Below are 25,987 nucleotides of genomic sequence, written 5' to 3'. Positions count from 1 at the left end.
CAATCACGCGGCCGGATTCCGGGGGAAGCCCGGGGCGGCGGCGGCGCCCTATGCGCGTGCGCGAGGTCTCCGCGTGGCTATATAAACATGGCTGGCGTGGCCGCGCGGCGGGGCCGTGCGGAGCGCGCGTAGGGGGCTTCGGGGCGCTCTGGGTTCGTAGGTTTGAAATTTCTGGCGGGGGATTCGCCGCGCCGAGTTTCGGTGGGAGGTGGGAGCCGACGTGACGCCCTTCCGGGAGCCGCGCAGCCGGACTCCGCTGCCTCTGGTCCCGGGGCTGAGGCGCCGGGTTGAGCCGGCGCACGTGTGAGCGCCGCCGAGGAAGCGGCGAGCGGCCGAGCAGGTGTGGCAGCCGGCGGGGCCGCGCGGACGGGAGGAAGGTCCGGGACGCCGGGGTCCCGCTGTCCAGCGCGGCGTCGGTCACTGACTCCTGTGTCGCGGCCCCGGCGCCTCTCCCTAGCGATGCTGTGGAGCTGGAACTGCACCGGAGTCGGCGGCCGCTTGTCAAGCCTCCTCTCGCCTCTGCTCCCGGAACGGCAGCGCCGCGGCTGCCGCTGATCCACCTAGGGGGATGCCCGCGGGCCTCACGGAGCCGGCCGGCGCCGCTCCCCCAGCCGGTGTGGGCGCCTCCGGGACCGTGACCATGGCCCCCGCCGCGGCTCTGCCCGTCCGGGTGGAGAGCACTCCGGTGGCCTTGGGCGCCGTGACTAAGGCTCCTGTCAGTGTCTGCGTAGAGTCCTCGGCGTCCCAGCCGCTGCGGTCCCCCGTGGGGACCCTGGTGACCAAAGTGGCCCCTGTCAGTGCCCTTCCTAAACTCAGCAACGGCCCTCGTCTACCATCTCCTCAGATAGTCGCCGTGAAAGCCCCCAACACCACCACAATCCAATTGCCTGCTAATCTGCAGCTTCCTCCAGGTACGTGGCTCACCTTGATAGCTTTAGCGGGCCAGCCGGCTGTGACAGGGGAAACGTCGCAGCCGATCGCGCCTTGTCTCTGGGAGTTCCAAAACACTCAGCCCAGAGAACCTTTCAACGTCTCGACTTTGCGGGGCAGTGATTTGTCTAAGGGGCCACAGTAAAAGCTGGAGCAGCATGTTCGAGAGGGCCTTTGAGGCACTGGCTCTTAGATTCGGGAAGATAGAGATTCGCTCAAGTTTTATTTCGTATGGAGAAAAGATCAGTTTTTATATCCACATACTTAGATTACTGTGTTTAAAAAAAAAGTGTTTTTAAAAGGTTCTTATGTGTTAAGACCGAAAGAGAATTTTAAACTGAAGCAAGCCTAAATAAGTTTACTAGAAAGAGGTGTGATGATTGTAACCTGCCAGAGTTGACAGGTCAGAGCCAGAAGGTTATTTGTGAAGCAATGTGTGAATTTCTGCAGTTAATGAGCCTGTGACTACTTTTTATACTAAAGTTTGCTCTGTAGGGCTGTTTTTCTTGACTGAGGCAAAGTTTTTGCTTTGTGATGACTTACATATTGTAAATATGCTGGAAGGTGTGTAAGTATTTTATCTTGTTTTCTTGCCTCCAGTGAAAGTCACTTGGAATTTCTGTGGGAGGAAAAGGCACATTTTCTCTTTGGAAAAAAATTCTGCTAGTAATTTTATTGTATTCTATGTGTTTTGCTTAGCAGCAGTGGGAGCTCTGACCAGCAAAGGTGGTAAAGAAATGGAAACCTTTTGGTTCACATGATGTCAGTTTCCCCTTAGCAGAATGAGGAGGCCTCTTTTGTAACTAATGTTCTGTTTCCGTCAGGAACATTGTGGAAAGATTAGTTTTTAACTTATGATGAACTTGTGTTTTAGTTCTGTATGGTACAGGAGGTACTTATACTTAAGACTGTGTGCTCCACTGGATACTTTTTTTTTTTTTTTTTAATGTTCTGGAAGGACATCATCTATTAAGAGAATCATCATTAATTAACCCTGTACAGAACACAGGAGCTAGGTGGACAGAGACTATAGTCTTTTGTAGGACATTGCTTCCTACTAACCAGTCCCTGCAGGGCTTGCTTTTTTTCTTTCTTAACTTCTAAACAGAGTTACTGTGCTGTTGGAAAAATTATCTTTCTCAAAAGACCTGATGTCAGTTTCCCACTGTCTACAAATTCCAACAAAAAGCAAACCCAAGTGTGCTCACAAAGTGCTCTTAGTCAACATTGCTACTCATATATAGTTTTGAGGTCTCCCCTAAATTGGTAAAATAAACAAAATCTTACAAGAGGAATACTAAAATATACACTAATACTTTGCTCAGTATCACACAGTAAGTTAGGTTTCCAGTCACATACTCTATGGCTGTACGATCCACCTCATCTGTACTGGTTCCTAGGACTGTGTCCGCTTGGAGGTTTAAAAGAAAATAAGCCAACCTCTGTGGCTTAGGAGTCATCTCTGGAAGACAGTACTGGCCTTCTGAATGCTGGGACTCACGGACTCGTTGATGTGGTTTTCTGCTGTGCCAGGATGTCCTGGCAGCTCCTGTACATTTCAATCAAGCAGTTCCACTGAATATATTTTCTGCTGGTTCTAAATTGTCACCCTACATACCCTCTTATAAAGTAGTTATGAATTTGTTTAGATGAAGTACTCCTGATATGTTAAAAACGAAATTCCTATCCAGTCACCGAAGTTTGTTTAGAAATGATCAAAAAGTATTGAGAGGAAAACTTTCAAAAGTGGGAACTTGCTGGTGAGAGGGACCCGATCACTTACTGAGAACATACTGTGCTATGAAAATTGAGGTAAAGTTGACATACAATATTATATCACTGGCCTCTTTTTATACATTTAAATTATTTTGTTTGTTGGTCAAAATAGATAGCAAATAAGGAAAAAGTTCTCTAAGGGTAAATAATTCGTCCAGTGCCAGACAACTCCTAGATAACAGAGGGAAATTGAATCCAGCTTTGTTTGACTCTTTCCACAGCACTGTGCTTACCACTTGATGTGCATGTATAATATGCCTCCTGAGTAGCAATGTTAAAAGGTGATTTATAGAATTTTAGAGCCTAATCTTTTTATTACACAGAGAAACCAAAACTGAAACTTGCTAGAGCGAAAGAGCAGCAAGCCAGGACCACAGCTTAAGTATGCAATACGCTAACACTTGTTTTGCCGTGGGAGTGCTGTACTGTGCTTAGTCACTCAGTCGTGTCCGGCTCTTAGCGAACCCATGGACTGCAGCCCACCAGGCTCCTCTGTTCATGGGAGTCTCCAGACAAGAATACTGGAGTGGGTGGCCATGCCATCCTCCAGGGGATCTTCCCAACCCAGGGATCGAACCCAGGTCTCCCGCATTGCAGGCGGATTCTTTACCTGCTGAGCCCCCAGGGAAGCCCATGCTGTGGGAGAAACATCCACAAAAGAGAGGAGATAAATTGTCTTTAGGAGTTACTTAGGAGGTAGGATGGTACTTTGAGGAGCAGCTTTTGGAATTTCTGCTCAAGTGTAGCAGAAGAGCATACTCAGTTTGCACTCTCTTGGGTGCACAATAAGATAACTGATAACCTGAGGTATGACATAGAAACACTGATTAAAATAACACTTGGACACTGATTAAAGTAATGTTTTAAAGAGTTTATCAGTCTTGTACTAGTTCTTTTATAGGCCAAGGATTAGCAGAGGATTACTCAAAGATACTTAAATTACCTAGGAGTCAGCTCTGATTTTTCCAAGGTAATGAATTCTTTGTGTTTGCTTTCTCTTTACTTCAAAATTTCCTCTGTAAACTGAACTATTTTTTAAAAATGTACATATGTACCACAGGTTTTTCTTGGGAGCAGGAGCTGGAAACAAAAAGAGGGGCATTGTGAGGAAATGAAAGAAACTGTAGCAAAGCCCTGAAGATTATTCTGTGGAATATTTTTGCTAATCTCTTCAGTCTTTTCTCTTTTATGAATTTGTGGGATTCAGACCAGACTGTGGCTCTTTGTATTTTTGGTATCCTGTGCCTCTTCTATCATGTATTTGAGAGTGATGAGGAAGGACTTGATTGCTTCTTTTATGTCACAGTTCTTTTATGAACTGTGCTTCATAAATTCTGCTTCCATAGTCTTACTGTACAGAAGTTTGTAAAAGTTGCTGGTGAAATGGATCACATCCTTTTTTATCAACTCCTTCATGCTGAGACATGGTGTGGGTTTTGCATCTTTCTCGAATTCTGAATCAGTACCTGAATAAACTTGAGGTTCTTGTTTTCACCCAGCTTTATCAGAGGGATATTACATGATCATCTGCTCCCAAGGTTGTCCCAGTACTCCGGGACACCATGGAAAGTGTTGGCAGTTGTCTTCAGTGGTCACCAATGCCCCGGTAACTCATCTGGTAAAGAATCTGCCCATGCTGTGGGAGAACTGGGTTCGATCCCTGGGTTGGGAAGATCCCCTGGAGAAGGGAATGGCTACCCACTCCAGTATTCTGGCCTGGAGAATTCCATGGACTGTATAGTTCATTGGGTTGCAAAGAATCTGACACAACTGAGCAACTTTCACCTTCAGTGCTCACCATATGTACCAGCCATAGTTTGGATTTCAAGGGCTGTGAAGTCACTTTGACTCACATTTACCCTTACAGCATTAATAACAACTACTACTGACAACTTTAAAATTCATGAATTTGCTCAGAAGTATTGTCTCATTTGATCTCTTTAACAATCTTGCAAAGTAGGTATGTCTCTCAGTCCACAAACATGAGATGTCTTCCCATTTATTTTAGATCTTTAATTTCTTTAAATGACATTTTATAGTTTCCAGATATTGCTTTTGTACTTATTTGGTTAAATTTATTCCTAAAGTGTATTATTTTTTATCTTATTGTAGGTGGAATTTTTTCTTAATTCTGTTTACAATTACTCATTGGAAATGTATAGAAATACAGTTGATTCTTCTTTATTGATCTTGTATCCTGCTTCCTAGCTGAACTCATTTATTAGTTTTAATAGTTTTTTTTCATAGGTGTTTGGATTTTTATATACAAGATCATGATGTATGTGAATAGATGGTTTTACTGTCTCTTTTGGATGCCTTTTATTTTCCTGTATCATTGCCCTGGTTAGAACTTTCAGTATAATGTTAAGTGGTAGTGATTGTAGGCATCCTTGTCATGTTCCTCATCTCAGGAATCCTGATCTTAGGGTAAAAGAATTTAGTCTTTCGCTGTTAAGTATGATGCTAGCTGTGAGTTTTAAACCAACCTTGCATATTGAGATAAGTATCACTTGATCAAGGGTATAACACTTTTTATATGTTGCTGAATTTAATTTGCTAGTACTTTGTTGAGAATTTTTGCATTGGTATACATAGGATATTTTGGTTTTAATATGAGGGTAAAACAGACCTTACAGAATGAATTGACACATGTTTTCTATTCGGTTTTTTAGAATAATTTATGAAGACCTAGCATTTTTTTCCCTTAGATATTTGATATGGAGAGTGAGTGAGTGAGTGAAGTTGCTCAGTGGTGTCCGACTATTTGCAACCCCGTGGACTATAGCCCACCAGGCTCCTCCATCTGTGGGATTCTCCAGGCAAGAACACTGGAGTGGGTTGCCATTTCCTTCTCCAGGGGATCTTCCCAACCCAGGGATCAAATCAGGTCTCCCGCATTGCAGGCAGACGTTTTAACCTCTGAGCCACCAGGGAAGCCCTGATATGGAGAAGGAAATGGCAACCCACTCCAGTACTCTTGCCTGGAAAATCCCATGGATGGAGGAGCCTGGTAGGCTGCAGTCCATGGGGTTGCTAAGAGTCAGACACAACTGAGCGACTTCACTTTCACTTTTCACTTTCACACATTGGAGAAGGAAATGGCAACCCACTCCAGTGTTTTGCCTGGAGACGGGGACAGGGACAGGGGGAGCCTGGTGGGCTGCCGTCTATGGGGTCGCACAGAGTCCAACACGACTGAAGCGACTTAGCAGCAGCAGATATTTGATAGAATTCATCAGTGAAGCCATGGGGAACTGAGCTTATCTTGTGGATACTATTTTAGATTATTCATTCAGTCTGTTTGTTAGAGGTCTATTCAGGTTGTCCATTTTCTTAAGTTAGTTTTAGTAGTTTATTATGTTTCTAGGAATTTGTCCATTTCATGTAATTTATCTAATTTATTGGTTTATAATTGGTCATAGCATTCAACTAGAATCCTTCTTTCCATAAGATTAGTGGTAATATCCCCTCTTTCATTCCTAATTTTAGCAATTTGAGCCTTTTCTACTTTTTTTCTTGGTTAATCTAGGTCAAGATGTGTCAGTTTTTTGATCTATTCAAAGAACCAACTTTTGGTTTTTTTTTTTTCTCAGTTGTTTCTCTATTCTTGATTCTCCTGACCCTGCTCTAATCTTTATTAATTTTCTTTTGTCTGCTTGCTGTCATTTTTGTTTAGTTTTTTCTCAGTGTCTTTAGATAGAAGGTTATAAAACTATTACTTTAAATTATCCTTCTCTTAAAATACAGGGATTTACTTTCTGTAGTCTGTTTTCAGTCTGAAGAACTTAATTTAGTGTTTTCTGTCTGATGCTAGCACCCAGTCCTCTATGTTTTTATCTGAGGATGTCTTTTTTTTTTTTAACTTTTTATTGGGGTATAGTTGATTTGCAATGTTGTGTAAGTTTCAGGTGTACAGCAGAGTAAATCTGTTATACCTACACATATGTCCACCCTTTTCTAGATTGTTTCCCATATAGGCCATTACAAAGTATTGAGTAGAGTTCCTTGTGCTATACAGTAGGTCCTCATTAGTTATCTATTTTATGTATAATAGTGTGTATATGTCAGTTCCAATCCAGGATGTCTTTATTTTGTCTCCTTTTTTGAAAGATGTTTTCAATGAATATCTGATTGTTGGTGGATAATTATTTTTGTTTTTCTTTTTCCCCAGCAAGTGGAATATGTCATACTCCTGATGTCTGGCCTCCATTGTTTCTGATGAGAAGTTAGCTGTTAATCCTGTTAACGCAGTTCTCTCATATATTTTTCTCTTATTGTTCTCAAGGTTTTATCTTTGTACATTTTTATCATGATGTGTCTTTGCATTTATCTTATTGGGTTGACCAAAAAGTTTGTTCAGGTTTTTCCATCTTATGAAAACTCAAATGAACCATTTGACCAATTCAAAACTTAAGAGTTTGTTGAGCTACTTTGATGTTTAGATTATTTTTCACCAAATTTGGGAAGTTTTTAGCCATTATCTCTTTGGATATTTTTCGGCTCCTTTCTCTCCCTCCCTCCCCGTTTCTGTCCCTCCTCTCCTTCTGGTATTCACATTAGGCCTGTGTTGATGTGCCTGTCACTGTGCCAGGTTTCTGTGAAGCTCTGTTCATTTTTCTTCATTCTTTTTTCTCTTCATTCTTTGGATTGTGTAATCTCTATTGAACCGTCTTCAAGTTCACTGACTTATCTTTCTGCTCATTCAAGTTTGCTCTTGATCCTCTCTAGTGAAATTTTTATTTGAGTTTTTGTACCTTATAATTACAGAATTTTTTTTTTTTGTAATATCTGTTTCTCTAATGGTATTCTCTACTTAATGACAGAATCATCATCATCATATCTTCCTTTACTTCTCTAAGCATGATTTCCCTTGGTCTTTTGACATATTTATAACAGTTACTTTGAAGTCTTTGTTAAATCTAACATCTCATTTCACTCAGGTGGTTTCTGTTGCCTGCCTTTCTCCATGTGTCATTCTTTTTTCTTTGCATGTCCTATAATTTTTAAATTAAAACTAATATATTGACACTTTCAGTGGCTAAAGCTCCATGCTTCCAATGCAGGGGGCCCAAGTTCAATCCCTGATCAGGGAACTAGATTCCACATGCCGCAACTAAGACTCAGCACAGGCGAATAAATGAATATTTTTTAGAAGTTAACAGAGTGACTTTTTACTCCCTTGAGTGGATTATTGTTGTTTGTTTTTTAAGTGTCTGGCTGAACTATTTTAATGAAATCTGTTTCCCTCAGAGGATACAGCTTTTGGCATAAGCACAGCCTCCCTGGGATAACAGAGGTTTCAGCAGGGCCCTTTTCGATTATTTCTTTCTCTGATAGCTCTGTTAAGCTTTCTGCCTCTGCTGGTATCATGCCTAGACTCCACTCACTGCCAGTACCTTCTTGTTTTCAACAGCACCCTGAGGCCTAACTAGCTTCACAGTCCAATTCAGTTAAATATGGACTCATCTACGGGAAGTAGTTTCTGAGGTCATTGAGGTTCTGACCCCAGTAGGACCCTTCTTAGTTGTTTCTTTATCTTGTTCTCTGTGGTAGACCAGAGGTAGACCTGTGACTTAGCATAGCTTGTATCTTTTAGGAAGATATCAGAACCCTTTCTTTTAATTGTTCATTGTATTTGAGAATGCCCTTAGTTTGACCTTTCCCACACTCTGAAATAAAGTCAGTTTCTCTTGGGAGATGTTTGGAGCAGGTACTCAGGACAGTGGCATGCTTCTTTCTGAGTGATGTCTCTGCTTTAGAAGTGGAGAACTGGGCTTGGGTGGTGACCTCTAGTCTGCTCTGCTTATCTCTTCCATCATGGAACTCCCACCCCATGAAAGAGCTGGGGTGAGGGTGATGGCGGCCCAAGTATTCTCAGTCGAGTCTTCCCTTTATGAGTAGGGATGAGTAAAACAAGAAGCCTGGAAACCCTTGGATGCACTTGTCTCCAGTTTATTTTCTTCTGTATTCAGCTTGAGGTGGCAGAGATGCAAGATGCTGTCCCTGAAAAGTAGCATAGCCCTCAACTGGAAGCTTGGGAGAGAGGGACACCCTCCGTTGGCCACATTGCCTGAACTGAGAAGGCAGAGGGGTGGGTCATGGTTCAGATGCCACAGATTCTTGTTGTTCTTACTGAGTTTTAGTAGATTCTTTTTAATAAATTGTCTAGTCATTTTCTGTATGCCTTTGGGCAATTTCTGAAGACTTTAAATAGTTGTTTTTAAAAATAATTTTTACCAGTTATGCTTGTTTTGCTGGGGAATGGCTTTATGGAGCTCTTCGTGTCCAGGAATGGAACTCCAGCTATGACTGTTCTTGCTTGTGCCTACTACTTACGTAGATAAGAATTTCTTACAATAGAAATACTGGGTTAGAGGGTATGCAAATGGGAACCAGTTTGGCACAGTCGTGTAGAGTTAAATGAAGCAGTTGTACCAAACTATACTACCAGCTTTAAGATTTTAAGAGTTTTTGTTGCTACACATCTCTGTAACACTTAATATTGTCAATGGACTTCTTAATTTTTGTCTGCCTAGGTAGACATAAAGTGATATCTCACTGTGGTCTTAATTTACCTTTCCCTGTCATTGGTATCTGTGTTTCTTTTGTGCATTTTGGATGTTCACTCTTCGAATATATGTGAACTAAATTTTTCTTTCCTATTTTGTGCTTTGTCTTTTTACCTCATGGTATCTTTGGCTAAGCAAAAGTTTTAAAAATATAGTGGTATGTATCAAGTTTATTTAGTTAAGAAATCCTTCCCTGTTCCAAGTTCAGAATGACAGTTTTCTACATTGTTTAAGAGGTTAAAAGTTTTTATTCTTGTATCCTTAATGTCCTTGGGTTTTTGTGCATGGTGTGGAACATTTCATCTTTTCCATTTAAGTAACTAATTATATAGTAGCTCTTTTTCTCACTGATCTGCAGTACTCTTAGAAGAATTTCATATGACATATCTGGAGGCTATTTGGGATTTTCTATTCCATTGGTCAAAAGCAAAGGAGAAAAGGAAAGATATAAACATCTGAATGCAGAGTTCCAAAGAATAGCAAGAAAAGATAAGAAAGCCTTCTTCAGCGATCAATGCAAAGAAATAGAAGAAAACAACAGAATGGAAAAGACTAGGGATCTCTTCAAGAAAATCAGAGATACCAAAGGAACATTTCATGCAAAGATGGGCTCGATAAAGGACAGAAATGGTAGGGACCTAACAGAAGCAGAAGATATTAAGAAGAGATGGCAAGAATACACAGAAGAATTGTACAAAAAAGATCTTCACGACCCAGATAATCACGATGGTGTGATCACTGACCTAGAGCCAGACATCCTGGAATGTGAAGTCAAGTGGGCCTTAGAAAGCATCACTACGAACAAAGCTAGTGGAGGTGATAGAATTCCAGTTGAGCTATTCCAAATCCTGAAAGATGATGCTGTGAAAGTGCTGCACTCAATATGCCAGCAAATTTGGAAAACTCAGCAGTGGCCACAGGACTGGAAAAGGTCAGTTTTCATTCCAATCCCAAAGAAAGGCAATGCCAAAGAATGCTCAAACTACAGCACAATTGCACTCATCTCACACGCTAGTAAAGTAATGCTTAAAATTCTCCAAGCCAGGCTTGAGCAATACGTGAACCATGAACTTCAACATGTTCAAGCTGGTTTTAGAAAAGGCAGAGGAACCAGAGATCAAGTTGCCAACATCTGCTGGATCATGGAAAAAGCAAGAGAGTTCCAGAAAAACATCTATTTCTGCTTTATTGACTATGCCAAAGCCTTTGACTGTGTGGATCACAATAAACTGTGGAAAATTCTGAAAGAGATGGGAATACCAGACTACCTGATCTGCCTCTTGAGAAATCTGTATGCAGGTCAGGAAACAACAGTTAGAACTGGACATGGAACAACAGACTGGTTCCAAATAGGAAAAGGAGTATTGTATATTGTCACCCTGCTTATTTAACTTATATGCAGAGTACATCATGAGAAACGCTGGACTGGAAGAAGCACAAGCTGGAATCAAGATTGCCAGGAGAAATATCAATAACCTCAGATATGCAGATGACACCACCCTTATGGCAGAAAGTGAAGAGGAACTCAAAAGCCTCTTGATGAAAGTGAAAGAGGAGAGTGAAAAAGTTTACTTAAAGCTCAACATTCAGAAAACTAAGATCATGGCATCTGGTCCCATCACTTCATGGGAAATAGATGGAAAACAGTGGAAACAGTGGCAAACTTTATTTTGTTGGGCTCCAAAATCACTCCAGATGGTGATTGCAGCCATGAAATTGAAGGACGCTTACTCCTTGGAGGAAAGTTATGACCAACCTAGATAGCATATTCAAAAGCAGAGACATTAATTTGCCAACAAAGGTCCGTCTAGTCAAGGCTATGGTTTTTCCATTGGTCATGTATGGATGTGAGAGTTGGACTGTGAAGAAAACTGAGCGCCAAAGAATTGATGCTTTTGAACTGTGGTGTTGGAGAAAACTCTTGAGAGTCCCTTTGACTACAAGGAGATCCAACCAGTCCATTCTAAAGGAGATTAGCCCTGGGATTTCTTTGGAAGGAATGATGCTAAAGCTGAAACTCCAGTACTTTGGCCACCTCATGCGAAGAGTTGACTCATTGGAAAAGACTCTGATGCTGAGAGGGATTGGGGGCAAGAGGAGAAGGGAACGACAGAGGATGATAAGGCTGGATGGCATCACTGACTCGATGGATGTGAGTCTGAGTGAACTCCGGGAGTTGGTGATGGACAGGGAGGCCTGGTGTGCTGTGATTCATGGGGTCGCAAAGAGTCAGACACGACTGAGCAACTGATCTGATCTGATCTGATATGATTCCCTTGGTCAGTTTGCATAGTCTTGTACTGTTACCATACTGTCTTAACTGTAGCTTTATAAATAGTTTGATGTCATGAGGAAAGTGTTTTGCCTTTTTCAGGAATATCTCATCCATACGTTTAGACTTTTAATATTTTAAATAGCTTTGAGTAACAACATTTTTCTGTATTATATATTGTAATTAGTAGACATGGGATTCAGTATTTCCTAACTATTCACTTAATCAAAGCATTTTACAGCATTGAAAGAAATGAGAGAACAAAAAACGTGAAGATTATGCTTCATTTATTAGCTAACATTTTGTTTTCTGTTAACTATAGGAACCGTTTTGATCAAAAGTAACAGTGGTCAGCTGATGTTGGTATCTCCTCAGCAAGCTGTAACAAGAACTGAGACCACAAGTAACATAACTTCAAGGCCAGCTGTACCAGCAAATACGCAAACCGTCAAAATCTGTACCATGCCGGTAGTATACATTAATGTTTTTTTCATCCTTCTTAGTTTTCTAGCAATTATCTTCATATAAGTGTGTATGTATTTGCCAGTAAAAATAATATAAAAGATCATTCTGCTCAACTGTTTGAATTAAGCTACTTTCCTTGAACATGTTAATTTTATCAAGATAAAATTTAATCTTCATACTCATATTTTGTTGTCCTCAAGGGAATGTTCAAAGGGCTATTTGCATCTCTAAATGGGAAGAAAATAACCATTCTATTTCAATTTTAATTTGTGGTAAGACATTAACACTACAGTTTACAGTATTCATTTTTATCTATATCATATAGGAGTTATCTTTAAAAAATTAGAAATCTACTGTAATATTTCATTAACTTGGCTTTTTTTTTTTTTTACTTTACAATATTGTATTGGTTTTGCTATACATGGACATGAATCTGCCACGGGTGTACCTGTGTTCCCGATCCCATCCTTCTGGGTCATTCCAGTGCACCAGCCCCGAGCATCCTGTATCATGCATCGAACCTGGACTGGCGATCTGTTTCACATATGATAATATGCATGTTTCAATGCCATTCTCCCAAACCATCCCACCCTCGCCCTCTCCCACAGAGTCCAAAAGACTGTTCTATACATCTGTGTCTCTTTTGCTGTCTCTCATACAGGTTTATCGTTACCATCTTTCTAAATTCCATATATATGCGTTAGTATACTGTATTGGTGTTTTTCTTTCTGGCTTACTTCACTCTGTATAATAGGCTCCAGTTTCATCCATCTCATTAGAACTGATTCAAATGTATTCTTTTTAATGGCTGAGTAATACTCCATTGTGTATGTGTACCACAGCTTTCTTATCCATTAATCTGCTGATGGACATCTAGGTCCACGTCCTGGCTATTATAAACAGTGCTGCGATGAACACTGGGGTACACGTGTCTCTTTCAATTCTGGTTTCCTCGGTGTGTATGCCCAGCAGTGGGATTGCTGGGTCATATGGCAGTTCTATTTCCAGTTTTTTAAGGAATCTCCACACTGTTCTCCATAGTGGCTGTACTAGTTTGCATTCCCACCAACAGTGTAAGAGGGTTCCCTTTTCTCTATACCCTCTCCAGTATTTATTGCTTGTAGACTTTTGGATTGCAGCCATTCTGACTGGCGTGAAATGGTACCTCACAGTGGTTTTGATTTGCATTTCTCTAATAATGAGTGATGCTGAGCATCTTTTCATGTGTTTGTTAGCCATCTCTATGTCTTCTTTAGAGAAATGTCTGTTTAGTTCTTTGGCCCATTTTTTGATTGGGTCATTTATTTTTCTGGAATTGAGCTGCAGGAGTTGCTTGTATGTTTTTCAGATTAATCCTTTGTCAGTTGCTTCATTTGCTATTATTTTTTCCCATTCTGAAGGCTGTCTTTTCACCTTGCTTATAGTTTTCTTTGTTGTGCAGCAGCTTTTAATATTAATTAGGTCCCATTTGTTTATTTTTGCTTTTATTTCCAGTATTCTGGGAGGTGGGTCATAGAGGATCCTCCTGTGATTTATGTCAGAGTGTATTTTGCCTGTCTGCCTCTAGGATTTTTATATTTTCTGGCCTTACATTTAATGGTGTTAGAAAGTGTTCTAGTTTCATTTTTTTACAAGTGGTTGACCAGTTTTCCCAGCACCACTTGTTAAAGAGATTATCTTTTCTCCATTGTATATTCTTGCCTCCTTTGTTGAAGATAAGTGGACCATAGGTGCGTGGATTTATCTCTGGGCTTTCTGTTTTGTTCTGTCTTTGTGCCAGTACCATACTGTCTTGATGACTGTGGCTTTGTAGTAGAGCCTGAAGTCAGACAGGTTGATTCCTCCAGTTCCATTCTTCTTTCTCAAGATTGCTTTGGCTATTCGAGGTTTTTTGTATTTCCATACAAATTGTGAAATTATTTGATCTAGTTCTGTGAAAAATACTGTTGGTAGCTTGATAGGGATTGCATTGAATCTATAGATTGCTTTGGGTAGTATACTCATTTTCACTATATTGATTCTTCTGATCCATGAACATGGTATATTTCTCCATCTATTAGTGTCCTCTTTGATTTCTTTCACTAGTAGTTTTCTATATATAGGCCTTTTGTAGATATATTCCTAAGTATTTTATTCTTTTCGTTGCAATGGTGAATGGAATTGTTTCCTTAATTTCTCTTTCTGTTTTCTCATTGTTAGTGTATAGGAATGCAAGGGATTTCTGTGTGTTGATTTTATATCCTGCAACATTACTATATTCATTAATTAGCTCTAGTAATTTTCTGGTGGAGTCTTTAGGATTTTCTATATAGAGGATCATGTCATCTGCCAACAGTGAGAGTTTTACTTCTTCTTTTCCAATCTGGATTCCTTTTATTTCTTTTTCTGCTCTGATTGCTGTGGCCAAAACTTCCAAAACTATGTTCAGTAGTAGTGGTGAGAGTGGGCACCCTTGTCTTGTTACTGACTTTAGGGGGAATGCTTTTGGCTTTTCACCATTGAGGATAATGTTTGCTGTGGGTTTGTCATATATAGCTTTTATTATGTTGAGGCATGTTCCTTTTATTCCTGCTTTCTGGCGGGTTTTTATCATAAATGGATGTTGAATTTTGTCAAAGGCTTTCTCTGCATCTATTGAGATAATCATATGGCTTTTATTTTTCAATTTGTTAATGTGGTGTATTACATTGATTGATTTGCAGACATTGAAGAATCCTTGCAACCCTGGGATAAAGCCCACTTGGTCATGATGTATGATCTTTTTAATGTGTTGTTGGATTCTGTTTGCTAGAATTTTGTTGAGGATTTTTGCATCTATGTTCATCAGTGATATTGTTCTGTAGTTTTATTTTTTTGTGGCATCTTTGTCAGGTTTTGGTATTAGGGTGATGGTGGCCTCATAGAATGAGTATGGAAGTTTACCTTCCTCTGCAATTTTCTGGAAGAGTTTGAGTAGGATAGGTGTTAGCTCTTCTCTAAATTTTTGGTAGAATTCAGCTGTGAAGCCGTCTAGACCTGGGCTTTTGTTTGCTGGAAGATTTCTGATTACAATTTCAATTTCCGTGCTTGTGATGGGTCTGTTAAGATTTTCCATTTCTTCCTGGTTCAGTTTTGGAAAGTTGTACTTTTCTAAGAATTTGTCCATTTCTTCCACGTTGTCCATTGTATTGGCATATAGTTGCTGATAGTAGTCTCTTATGATCCTTTGTATTTCTGTGTTGTCTGTTGTGATCTCTCCATTTTCATTTCTAATTTTGTTGATTTGATTTTTCTCCCTTTGTTTCTTGATGAGTCTAGCTAATGGTTTGTCAATTTTCTTCAACTTCTCAAAGAACCAGCTTTTGACTTTGTTGATTTTTGCTATGGTCTCTTTTGTTTCTTTTGCATTTATTTCTGCCCTAATTTTTAAGATTTCTTTCCTTCTACTAACCCTGGGGTTCTTCATTTCTTCCTCTTTTAGTTGCTTTAGGTGTAGAGTTAGGTTATTTATTTGACTTTTTTCTTGTTTCTTGAGGTATGCCCGTATTGCTATGAACCTTCCCCTTAGTGCCGGGGACCAGCCCCGGCTGATCCAGGGTATTCAAAGGGGAGACGGCGTCGGCAACCTATTCAAATGGTAATTAGAGATATAAAGAGTAATAGAATGAGGATAGCTCAGTAGGAAAATTCAGTGGAGAAAAGAGGCTGAGTAGCTTGGTTTACGCGGAAAATCAATATAACCCATGACACCAGGTTAGCTCTGACCATGGAGGCCGCAGGCGCCCTCTCGAATAGCGGAAGGTGCCCCACCTTAGACACCTTCTCGAGTGGGTCTTAGAAGCCCAGGCAAATAAGTGGTCGCAGAGGATATCCACGCTCCAGATGGAGACTTCAGCCGGAAGTTAAAGGAAAGAATGACATGGAGAGACCAAGCGTTGGTGAGCAAGGCCCGTAGCTTTATTTTTAACAGGGGCTTTTATACCCTAAGTTACACATAGAGGATAATAGGGGATTCAAAGTCAGCAGTCTTTGATTCTTATCAAAAACCAGGGTTTCTTTCCTGCAAATTTATCCTATACAAATGGTTTAGGTGATTTACATCATCTTCTGGCCAGAAGGCCTATTAACATTTTATGACTCTTGACAAGGACTTATCAACAAAGACTTATTTTCTCTAAGAGTAATTATTTTAAGGTTTGGCCCCATCTTCCGAAGATAAAATTGCATTCCTATAGGGTGGATGTGTAATGGGTTTACAACAAAGGAAAGAATTTATTACCTTAAGGGTCTAAAGTTACTAACACCAAGGCCACTACTTATTTTTTCTACATACCAACTATTAATCAATACATATTCAAGGATACAATTCAGGGGATGTGAAAACTTGGCAACAAGCATTGACTCATCAATGAAATCCTTTACTAGTTTATTCTGACAGTTTCTAACTCTCTGAGAGGCTCTAAGCTATTTGAATATCTTAAGCTTCCCATGCCTCTTGAGGCTGGGAGACTGTAAACAATCGTATGCATAGCTGTAGGAGTCCGGGTAAACTTGTCAGGCGAGTTAGAGAGCCATCTGAAGGGTTTGGATTTAAACACTCCTAATTGCCCAGGAACTTTATTAATTGGAGCTGTAAGTTAACTCTTTGACAGAGAGAGCGAGATGGTGGTAGGGGACAGCCCCCAGTAAAGTCAGAGGTGAGAGCACAAAGCAATAAAGTAGGCAGACTCTGGTTTTTTGGGGGAAAATGCTCGAGAATATCCGGGCGGACTCCTGAGGCTCCATCCCACCTTTGCGTATGCCGAGCCTCCTTCCTCATGACCTTTGTCACGAGCGGAATGCCTCACCGGCTCCCGGCACCTTAGCACTGCTTTTACAGTATCCCACAGGTTTTGGGTTGTTGTGTTTTCATTTTCATTCGTTCCTATGCATATTTTGATTTCTTTTTTGATTTCTTCTGTAATTTGTTGGTTATTCAGCAGCGTGTTGTTCAGCCTCCATATGTTGGAATTTTTAATAGTTTTTGTCTCCTGTCATTGACATCTAATCTTACTGCATTGTGGTCAGAAAAGATGCTTGGAATGATTTCAATTTTTTGAATTTATCAAGGCTAGATTTATGACCCAGGATGTGATCTATCCTGGAGAAGGTTCCATGTGCACTTGAGAAAAAGGTGAAATTCATTGTTTTGGGGTGAAATGTCCTATAGATATCAATTAGGTCTAACTGGTCTATTGTATCATTTAAAGTTTGTGTTTCCTTGTTAATTTTCTGTTTAGTTGATCTATCCATAGGTGTGAGTGGGGTATTAAAGTCTTCCACTATTATTGTGTTATTGTTAATTTCCCCTTTCATACTTGTTAGCATTTGTCTTACATATTGCAGTGCTCCTATGTTGGGTGCAGATATATTTATAATTGTTATGTCTTCTTCTTGGATTGATCCTTTGATCATTATGTAGTGTCCTTCTTTTGTCTCTTTTCACAGCCTTTGTTTTAAAGTCTATTTTATCTGATATGAGTATTGCTACCCCTGCTTTCTTTTGGTCTCTATTTGCGTGGAATATCTTTTTCCAGCCCTTCACTTTCAGTCTGTATGTGTCCCCTCTTTTGAGGCAGGTCTCTTGTAGACAACATATATAGGGGTCTTGTTTTTTTTATCCATTCAGCCAGTCTTTGTCTTTTGGTTGGGGCATTTAAGCCATTTACATTTAAGGTAATTATTGATAAGTATGATCCTGTTGCCATTTACTTTATTGTTTTGGGTTCAAGTTTATACACCCTTTCTGTGTTTCCTGTCTAGAGAAGGTCCTTTAGCCTTTGTTGGAGAGCTGGTTTGGTGGTGGTGAATTCTCTCAGCTTTTTCTTGCCTGTAAAGCTTTTGATTTCTCTTTCATATTTGAATGAGATCCTTGCTGGGTACAGTAATCTGGGCTGTAGGTTATTTTCTTTCATCACTTTAAGTATGTCTTGCCATTCCCTCCTGGCCTGAAGAGTTTATATTGAAAGATCAGCTGTTATCTTATGGGAATCCCCTTGTGTTTTATTTGTTGTTTTTCCCTTGCTGCATTTAATATTTGTTCTTTGTGTTTGATCTTTGTTAATTTGATTAATATGTGTCTTGGGGTGTTTCACCTTGGGTTTATCCTATTTGGGACTCTCTGGGTTTCTTGGACTTGGGTGATTATTTCCTTCCCTATTTTAGGGAAGTTTTCAGCTATTATCTCCTCAAGTATTTTCTCATGGTCTTTCTTTTTGTCTTCATCTTCTGGGACTCCTATGATTCGAATGTTGGGGCATTTAGCATTGTCCCAGAGGTCTCTGAGGTTGTCCTCATTTCTTTTAATTCTTTTTTTTTTTTTCTCTCTGTTTCATTTATTTCTACCATTCTATCTTCTATGTCACTAATCCTATCTTCTGCCTCCGTTATTCTACTGTTGGTTCCCTCCAGAGTGTTTTTGATCTCATTTATTGCATTATTCATTATATATTGACTCTTTTTTATTTCTTCTAGGTCCTTGTTAAACCTTTCTTGCATCTTCTCGATCTTTGTCTCCTGCCTATTTATCTGTAACTCCATTTTGTTTTCAAGATTTTGGATCATTTTCACTATCATTATTTGGAATTCTTTATCAGGTAGATTCCCTATCTCTTCCTCTTTTGTTTGGTTTGGTGGGCATTTATCCTGTTCCTTTACCTGCTGGGTATTTCTCTCTTTCTTCATCTTGTTTATACTGCTGCGTTTGGGTGGCCTTTCCATATTCTGGTAGTTTGTGGTTCCTCTTTATTGTGGAGGTTCCTCACTGTGGGTGGGGTTGGACATGTGGCTTGTCAAGGTTTCCTGGTTAGGGAAGCTTGTGTCGGTGTTCTGGTGGGTCGAGCTGGATTTCTTCTCTCTGGAGTGCAATGAAGTATCCAGTAATGAGTTATGAGATGTCAATGGGTTTGGAGTAACTTTGGGCAGCCTGTATATTGGAGCTCAGTGATGTGTTCCTGTGTTGCTGGAGAATTTGCATGGTATGTCTTTCTCTGGAACTTCTTGGCCCTTGGGTGGTGCTTGGTTTCAGTGTAGGTATGGAGGCGTTTGATGAGCTCCTATCGATTAATGTTCCCTGGAGTAAGGAGTTCCGTGGTGTTCTCAGGATTTGGACTTAAGTCTCCTGCCTCTGGTTTTCAGTCATATTCTTACAGTAGCCTGAAGACTTCTCCATATACAAGGTTAATGATGTAAAGTTTCTCCACAGTAAGGGACATCCAGAGAGGTACACAGAGTTACATGGAGAAGAGAATAGGGAGGAGGGAGATAGAAGTGACCAGGAGAAGAACAGGGGGAATCAAAAGGGGAGAGAGCAAGCTAACCAGTAATCACTTCCCTATGTGCGCTCCACAGCCTGGATCCCTCAGAGATGTTCATGGAGTTATACAGAGAAGAGAAGAGGAAGGAAGGAGACAGAGGTGGCCAGGAGGATAAAAGGGGGAATCAAAAGGAGCGAGACATATCCAGCCAGTAATCAGTTCCCTAAGTATTCTCCAGCGTCTGGAACACACAAAGAGATTCACAGAGTTGGGTAGAGAAGAGAAGGGGGAGAGAGGAGATAGAGACGACCTGGTGGAGAAAAAGGAGAGTCCAAAGAGGGAGAGAGAGCAGTCAAGCCAGTAATCTCGTTCCCAAGTAAAAATGGGAACTGAAGATTGGGTTCTTAAAGGTACAAAATTGATAACAAATACCAAAAAGCAAAGATTAAAAATCTAGAGTAGAGGTTAGATTCTGAAAAATACAATATTAAAGAAAAGAACAAAGTCACAAAAATTATAAAATATATATATATGAAGTTTGCTTTAAAAATAGGGTCCTTTTTTTTTGCAAAGTAATAGTAGGTTATAAAAATTAAAATTAAAGGTGTAATAGAGGACTTAAAAATTAAAAAATTTTTTTAATTTAAAAAATGATAATAGTAAAAATATATCTAGGACTTTCTCTGGTGTCGTTGTGGACAGTGTAGGGTCAGTTCATATTCAGATAGTTCCTTGATCTGGCTTACACTTCTCAATATCTATATGCCCATTCCTAGGTAGTCCATGCTAACTGCAGGGTTTTAATCTATTGCAACTGTCACTTCCAAAGCGGTTCCCTCTGTTTATTTTAGCTTCTGTTTGCTGGCCTCTTCAGTATCTAATTTCCACCCTGACACAAGGGGGCAGTGGTGTCTCTTTTTTTAGGCTCACTTCTTCAGTCGTGCTGTGGGGAGGGAGGAACACTGCAGACAAATATCCCTGGTGTCTGTGGGGAGTGCTCCCAGTGTCTCGGCCACACTGGGTATGCCCCAACTCAGGGCGTGTGTGCTTTCCCATTCTACACTGCTCAGGCTCTAGGTTGCTCTGCCAGGAACTGTCTGAGGCAGGTCCTGGGTTGAGTGCACTTCCCAGGCCAAAGCTGCTCAGGTTCAGGTTCTCGGGTATGCCACAAAGGCGCAGACTTGATTGGCCCTGCGTTTTGTGCCCTTCCCTGGTCCGAGCGGCTCAGGTGACCAGGTACTTGGTGAGCTGGGACTTACTGCCTCCCCTGTCCCAGGTGCTCAGTTTTCTGGGTGTACAGTGGGCGCACCTTTTCAGGTGTGCCCTGTGTCTCCTCTGGGGAGCTGATCTCTGGCTGCGACCCTCCCGACGGATGTCGACCTTCCAGAATCTCAAGGAGTCTTGGTTAGCAACGAAGCCTCCTTGTAGTTTGGTAGATGATGCCTCTCTGGGGCTGCGATTGCCCCCTTCCGGCTCTGGCTTCTCTCGCCTGCCTGTCTCCGGCGGGGGATGGGCCTGTCCACAGCCAGCTAGCTCTGCTCAGTCCTGTGAGCGGGCCTGGCAGTGTTTTAGATTAGGGCTTTTCACGGTTTAGCTATCCCACAGTCTGGTTTTCTCTCTCAAGTTAGTTCCCTCAGATTGCCCTCGGGCCATTGAGGCCTGTTCCTTACTCTAAGCAATGCAGAGGGCGCCTCCCTGCCCAGCCCCCGCTTGCTAGTGGCGGATGCAGGCTTCTGCACCGCTTCTCCGCTGGGGGTTGCCTTAGGCACATAATCTGTGTGTTTTAATTATTTATTTATTTTTCCTCCCGGTTATGTTGCCCTCTGAGGTTCCAAGGCTCACCACAGATTCGCCAGTGAGAGTGTTTCCTGGTGTTTGGAAACTTCTCTCTTTTTTAAGACTGCCTTCCTGGGATGGGTCTCCGTCCCTCCCTTTTGTCTCTCTTTTTATCTTTTATGTTTTTTTCCCTACCTCCTTTCGAAGACAATGGGCTGCCTTTCTGGGTGCCTGATGTCTTCTGCCAGCATTCAGAAGTTGTTTTGTGAAATTTACTCAGCGTTCAAATGTTCTTTCCATGAATTTGTGGGGGAGAAGGTGGTCTCCCCATCCTATTCCTCCGCCATCTTAGGACCACCCCCTAACTTGGCATTGTTAAAATGTGATTTATTTTACATACATGATTATCTTTCTAGATATCTAAAGCTTATCCTGTGTGTGTCAGAGTTAAAAAAATATATTTTTATGGGCATCTTTCTTTGGTTAAACAGAAAATACAGAATGTAGTATAGTAATGTCTTCATGAATCAGGCTCATCCTGATAAAAAGGTTCATTGTATTCTGTGGTAATATCATCTTTGCCAGTCTTTCCCAACCCGCTGTGTTCTGTGCTCCCCTAATTTGATTCTAGGTGCTTAACCAGTCATTTTCTCTTTTTCTGTATCAGTGATAGCTACTCCTTCCTTTTCTTGTTTGCTATGGGTTGAGAAGATAGGTTAGCAGACTTTTGTTTATAATCACATATTAAATAAGAATCTAAAGGGAAGGGGCATGGATAGTGGTAGAAGATTTAAGAGATACAAACTACCATGTATAAAGTAAGTAAGCTACATGGATATATTGTACAACACAGGGAAAACAGACAATATTTAAAAATAGTTATTAATGGAGTATAACATTTAAAAGTTAGGAATCAATATATTGTAAGCCTAAGACTTATATAATATTGTACCTCAACTATACTTCAATAACAATGAATGATAATTATGTGATAAGATGTAGATGTTAGTGAATGTTACAGAATCATTGCATTATATAAATTCCCATTCATGTTAGGGAATCATATTGCATTATATAAATGTATCAAATCAACACATCACACACTTTAAACTTATGCAATGTTATATTTCTATTATATCACAATAAAAAAATTTAATTAGTGATATTTTTTTAAAAGACTGAAAGGATATCAGCAATGGAAATGACAGAAAAAAAAGAATATGTTTTCTGTGAGAATCAAAGAGTAAAATTCAAAGATTTTAATGCTGAAATACTGTGATATTTAGGAATCTTAAGTCAACTCTTTACCTGCTGAGCCATCAGGAAGCCCTAGTAACAATTTACTAGTTAGGCTAATAGTAGAAAATATGCATAAAGTTCATAAGATTATAAAGCAAGTTATAACAAAGAAGTTTGTTGTGGTAAAGTGTTTGGATGTTTGCTATAATACTGATTGATTTTAAATTGCTAATATTGATGACTCTCTATCATCTCCCCCTTCCCCAAGAATTCTAGTTCACAGTTAATCAAGAAAGTGGCAGTGGCACCTGTTAAACAATTGGCACAAGTAGGAACTACTGTGGTAACCTCTGTTCCGAAGCCTTCCCCAGTGCAAGTAAGTTGTGACTTGTGGTCATGTGCACCCTGGTTATATTTTCATATTTTGTTATTATTTGTTGTTAGCTATTTCCTGAAGAGAACAATCCACTGATATATAAGGACACTTACTAAACTGGAAACTGTTGGAAGTATGGGAAACACAAGATGAACATGGTATATATTCTTGGAATATCATGTTTATTTGAATGTATTAAATTAATACAAGGTGTGTCTAATGTTTATGTGTCCCAGGGTTTATAAGCAGGTGCTGGGACAGAATTTTGGTGTCTGGGATGTTTATAAAGGATTGATAGCTGTGGAAGGGAAGGAGAATAGGAGTTTGAACTAAATGCAGGCTCAGTAATGCCTTGGCCACCCTGATGGGGAACTCTGGAGCAAGTGTGGCCTGTCAAGAGTTGTCTCACCGAGTGCCACCTTGGTTGGGTGAACCACAACTCCCCGTCTGTGATCATTCACTGGATGTGGACTCTCCAGGGAGAGTTGTGTTCATGGCAAGGTAATGCTCTGTAGCTGTGAGAGATTCTGAAGGAACTGACAACCATCATCTTCCTAAATAGCATCCCCTTGGAGAAGGCAATGGCACCCCACTCCAGGACTCTTGCCTGGAAAATCCCATGGACGGAGGAGCCTGGTGGGCTGCAGTCCATGGGGTCGCTAAGAGTCAGACACGACTGAGCAACTTCACTTTCACTTTTCACTTTCCTGCATTGGAGAAGGAAATGGCAACCCACTCCAGTGTTCTTGCCTGGAGAATCCCAGGGACGGGGGAGCCTGGTGGGCTGCCGTCTATGGGGTCGCACAGAGTCGGACACGACTGAAGCGACTTAGCAGCAGCAGCAGCAACAGCTAGGATGACACACATCTTTCTTTGTGATGGTATATCGCAGTCTCCTCCTTTGAAGCACTGGGACCTATGTCCTCATACATGTTGGAAACCAACTCTCCTTGGATTCTAATAGGTTTCTTCCTTGGGGAAGCAGAGAAGAGGAAGTTAATAAGGTGTACGAAAGTCCCCACCGCTGCAGCTGACATCATTATGTCCGTCCACCATCCATTCTGGATTCCTCCCATTCTTAACTACAAATTCTGTTGGGTCTTAACTGGTAGTGTGATCAGACTTTTATCCCTGAGGGATCTGAGGTCCAAATTGCAGTCTTTTTTTTTAATAGAAGTTTATTTATTTCTTTATGGTTGTATTGGGTCTTCATTGCTGTGTGTGGGCTTTTCTCTAGTTGCAGAGAATGGAGGCTAACTCTCTAGTTGTGGTGCACAGGCTTCTCATTGTGGTGGCTTCTCTTGTTGTGGAACACAGGCTCTAGGGTGTGTAGACTTCAATAATTGTGGCACGTGGGCTCAGTAGGTGGGATCCCTGGGCTCTAGAGCACAAGCTCAACAGTTGTGGTGCACGGGCTTAGTTCCACAGCATGTGGGATCTTCTTGGATCTGGGATCAAACCCATGTCTCCTGCAATGGCAGGTGGATTCTTTACCACTCCGCACCAGGGAAGCCCTACCACAGTCTTTTTAGGCAAGAGTTGTGGCACTTGTCCATTTATCGCCATAATTGGACAAGGAAATAACCAAGAGCCAGTAAGTGAATCACCCGTTCACTGCATAAACTCCTTGACCTTCACTGTATAAAAGGAACCCTCCCTATGCCAGATGTCAGGTCTGTTACCCCTGTCATGGTAATGATTCTCTTTCCTGCTGGTTGGTAGATAATGCGACCTTGAAGTCCCCATGAGGCAGCCATAGTGTCTACTTCCTTGGGACTCCTGTTACGTTCTTTGGTGAAAGCGTGCGCACTGTGGGCAGGAACGGAAAGCACAGAGGCCCCCAGTGGGTTTTTGGGAGTAATAGTAAGTAGATCCATTCATCCTTCTACTCTGATTTTTTGGTTTTTCTTGTTTTTGTCCATATAAAATTTTTTGATTCAGTGAGTACACCTAAGTCTTAGAAGATGGAGGATGGAATTCTGTCTTCAAAGAGTATTGTCTTTGAGTTCTCACTGCACCTGGTTTCTGCAGGCTGTTCTAAACTAAGCAGGCAGCTTCTGGGTCCTGCCAGATATGACACAATCAGTGGATCCCATGGTCATGGGACCACTGTTGTCCTTCCTTTGCTGTATAGAAGGGACATCTTTCTGGAACATGTTATATGAAATCCCATGCTTAAACTTGGTGTTTAAGGTTTCAAAATTGTTTAACGATATTACTTCCTCTAACAGAGATGATGAGCAGTGAATCTGATTTTAAACATAGTTTTTCTTTTCCCTAATAATGGCTACCATTTATTGAGCACTTAATATGTTGACCACTTTAAGTGTTTTACATCCCTCACCTCACTTCATTTCGTCCTGTGACTACTCTATGAGGAAGTATTATCTCCATTTTATGTGTGTGAAAATAGGTTTAGAGAAGTTAGGAAATTTGCATGATTTCTGCTAATATGTAGCAGAGGGCCATTTGAGTCAAGGTCTCTGTCTGACTCTGGAAACTGTTCTTTATTACCTCTGTGCTGATTGTCCCAAACTCTAGGTTCCCCCTAAACTTGGGTTATTCTAAGGAGATCATTGAGCCAAAGAGCATGAATTTAGGCCTACTGATGTCTGCTCTGTATTGTAAGAAGTAATTATGTTTCTTAAAAGGGGATTTTGTTTTGATGATCAGTCAGATGTGGACACCAAATACCACCACAGGGAGGTATGTGAAAGTGAAAGAGATTTATAATACTGCAGGTCTTAGAAGAGGGGGCATGGCACACCATTCAGGGGGGCATTTGGGAGGAGACCTGGGGCAGGCTTATCCAAACAGGTGGTATCCCGAGAGAGAATGAGGACCTGGGGGCAAGTGGCTTTGTTGAGAGTTCGTATGGATTGAATTTCACTGGTGTGTTTGAATGGCACTAGGTCACAGTCAGGAGGGCAGAAAGAGAACTTGTAGGAGGGACCAGCCTTATCACACGGGGTCACCTGGGCAAGGTGTTCATAGCCTGTTTGTGGGATGTTGAGGCACCAGGAAAATACGAAGTTGAAGAATTTATAAGATTATTTTATGAAAGATTTTCTCTTTTGCAGTACTTTGAGTATATCATTTCTTTTACCTTTTGAAAAATATTCATCTGTTTTTGGACATGCTGGGTGGGTCTTCGTTGCTGCATGGACTTTTCGCTAGTTGCGGCAAGCAGGGGCTACTCTTCACTGCGGTGCGCGGGCTTCCCTTGTTGCGGAGCACCGGCCCTAGGAGCACAGGCTCTAGCAGTTTGGCACATGGGCTCAGCAGTTGTGGCATGTGGCCTTAGTTGCTC

General features: G+C 41.0%; 1 protein-coding gene across 1 annotated transcript in view; it reads left to right on the top strand.

Moving 5' to 3' along the window:
* Positions 1-555: 555 nt before the first annotated feature.
* Positions 556-25,987, top strand: part of TAF4B (TATA-box binding protein associated factor 4b) — a 105,667-nt gene continuing 80,235 nt past the window's right edge. The window contains exons 1-3 of the mRNA NM_001205844.1: positions 556-911; positions 11,870-12,015; positions 22,570-22,677. Of these exons, the coding sequence (NP_001192773.1) occupies positions 569-911; positions 11,870-12,015; positions 22,570-22,677 (597 nt within the window). The 5' untranslated portion in view covers positions 556-568. The remainder of the gene's footprint in view (positions 912-11,869; positions 12,016-22,569; positions 22,678-25,987) is intronic.

The sequence above is a fragment of the Bos taurus genome, chromosome 24 (genome assembly GCF_002263795.3).
Source record: "Bos taurus isolate L1 Dominette 01449 registration number 42190680 breed Hereford chromosome 24, ARS-UCD2.0, whole genome shotgun sequence".
NCBI classification, from domain to species: Eukaryota; Metazoa; Chordata; class Mammalia; order Artiodactyla; family Bovidae; genus Bos; species Bos taurus.
This window is presented reverse-complemented; position numbering and strand designations above follow the sequence as displayed.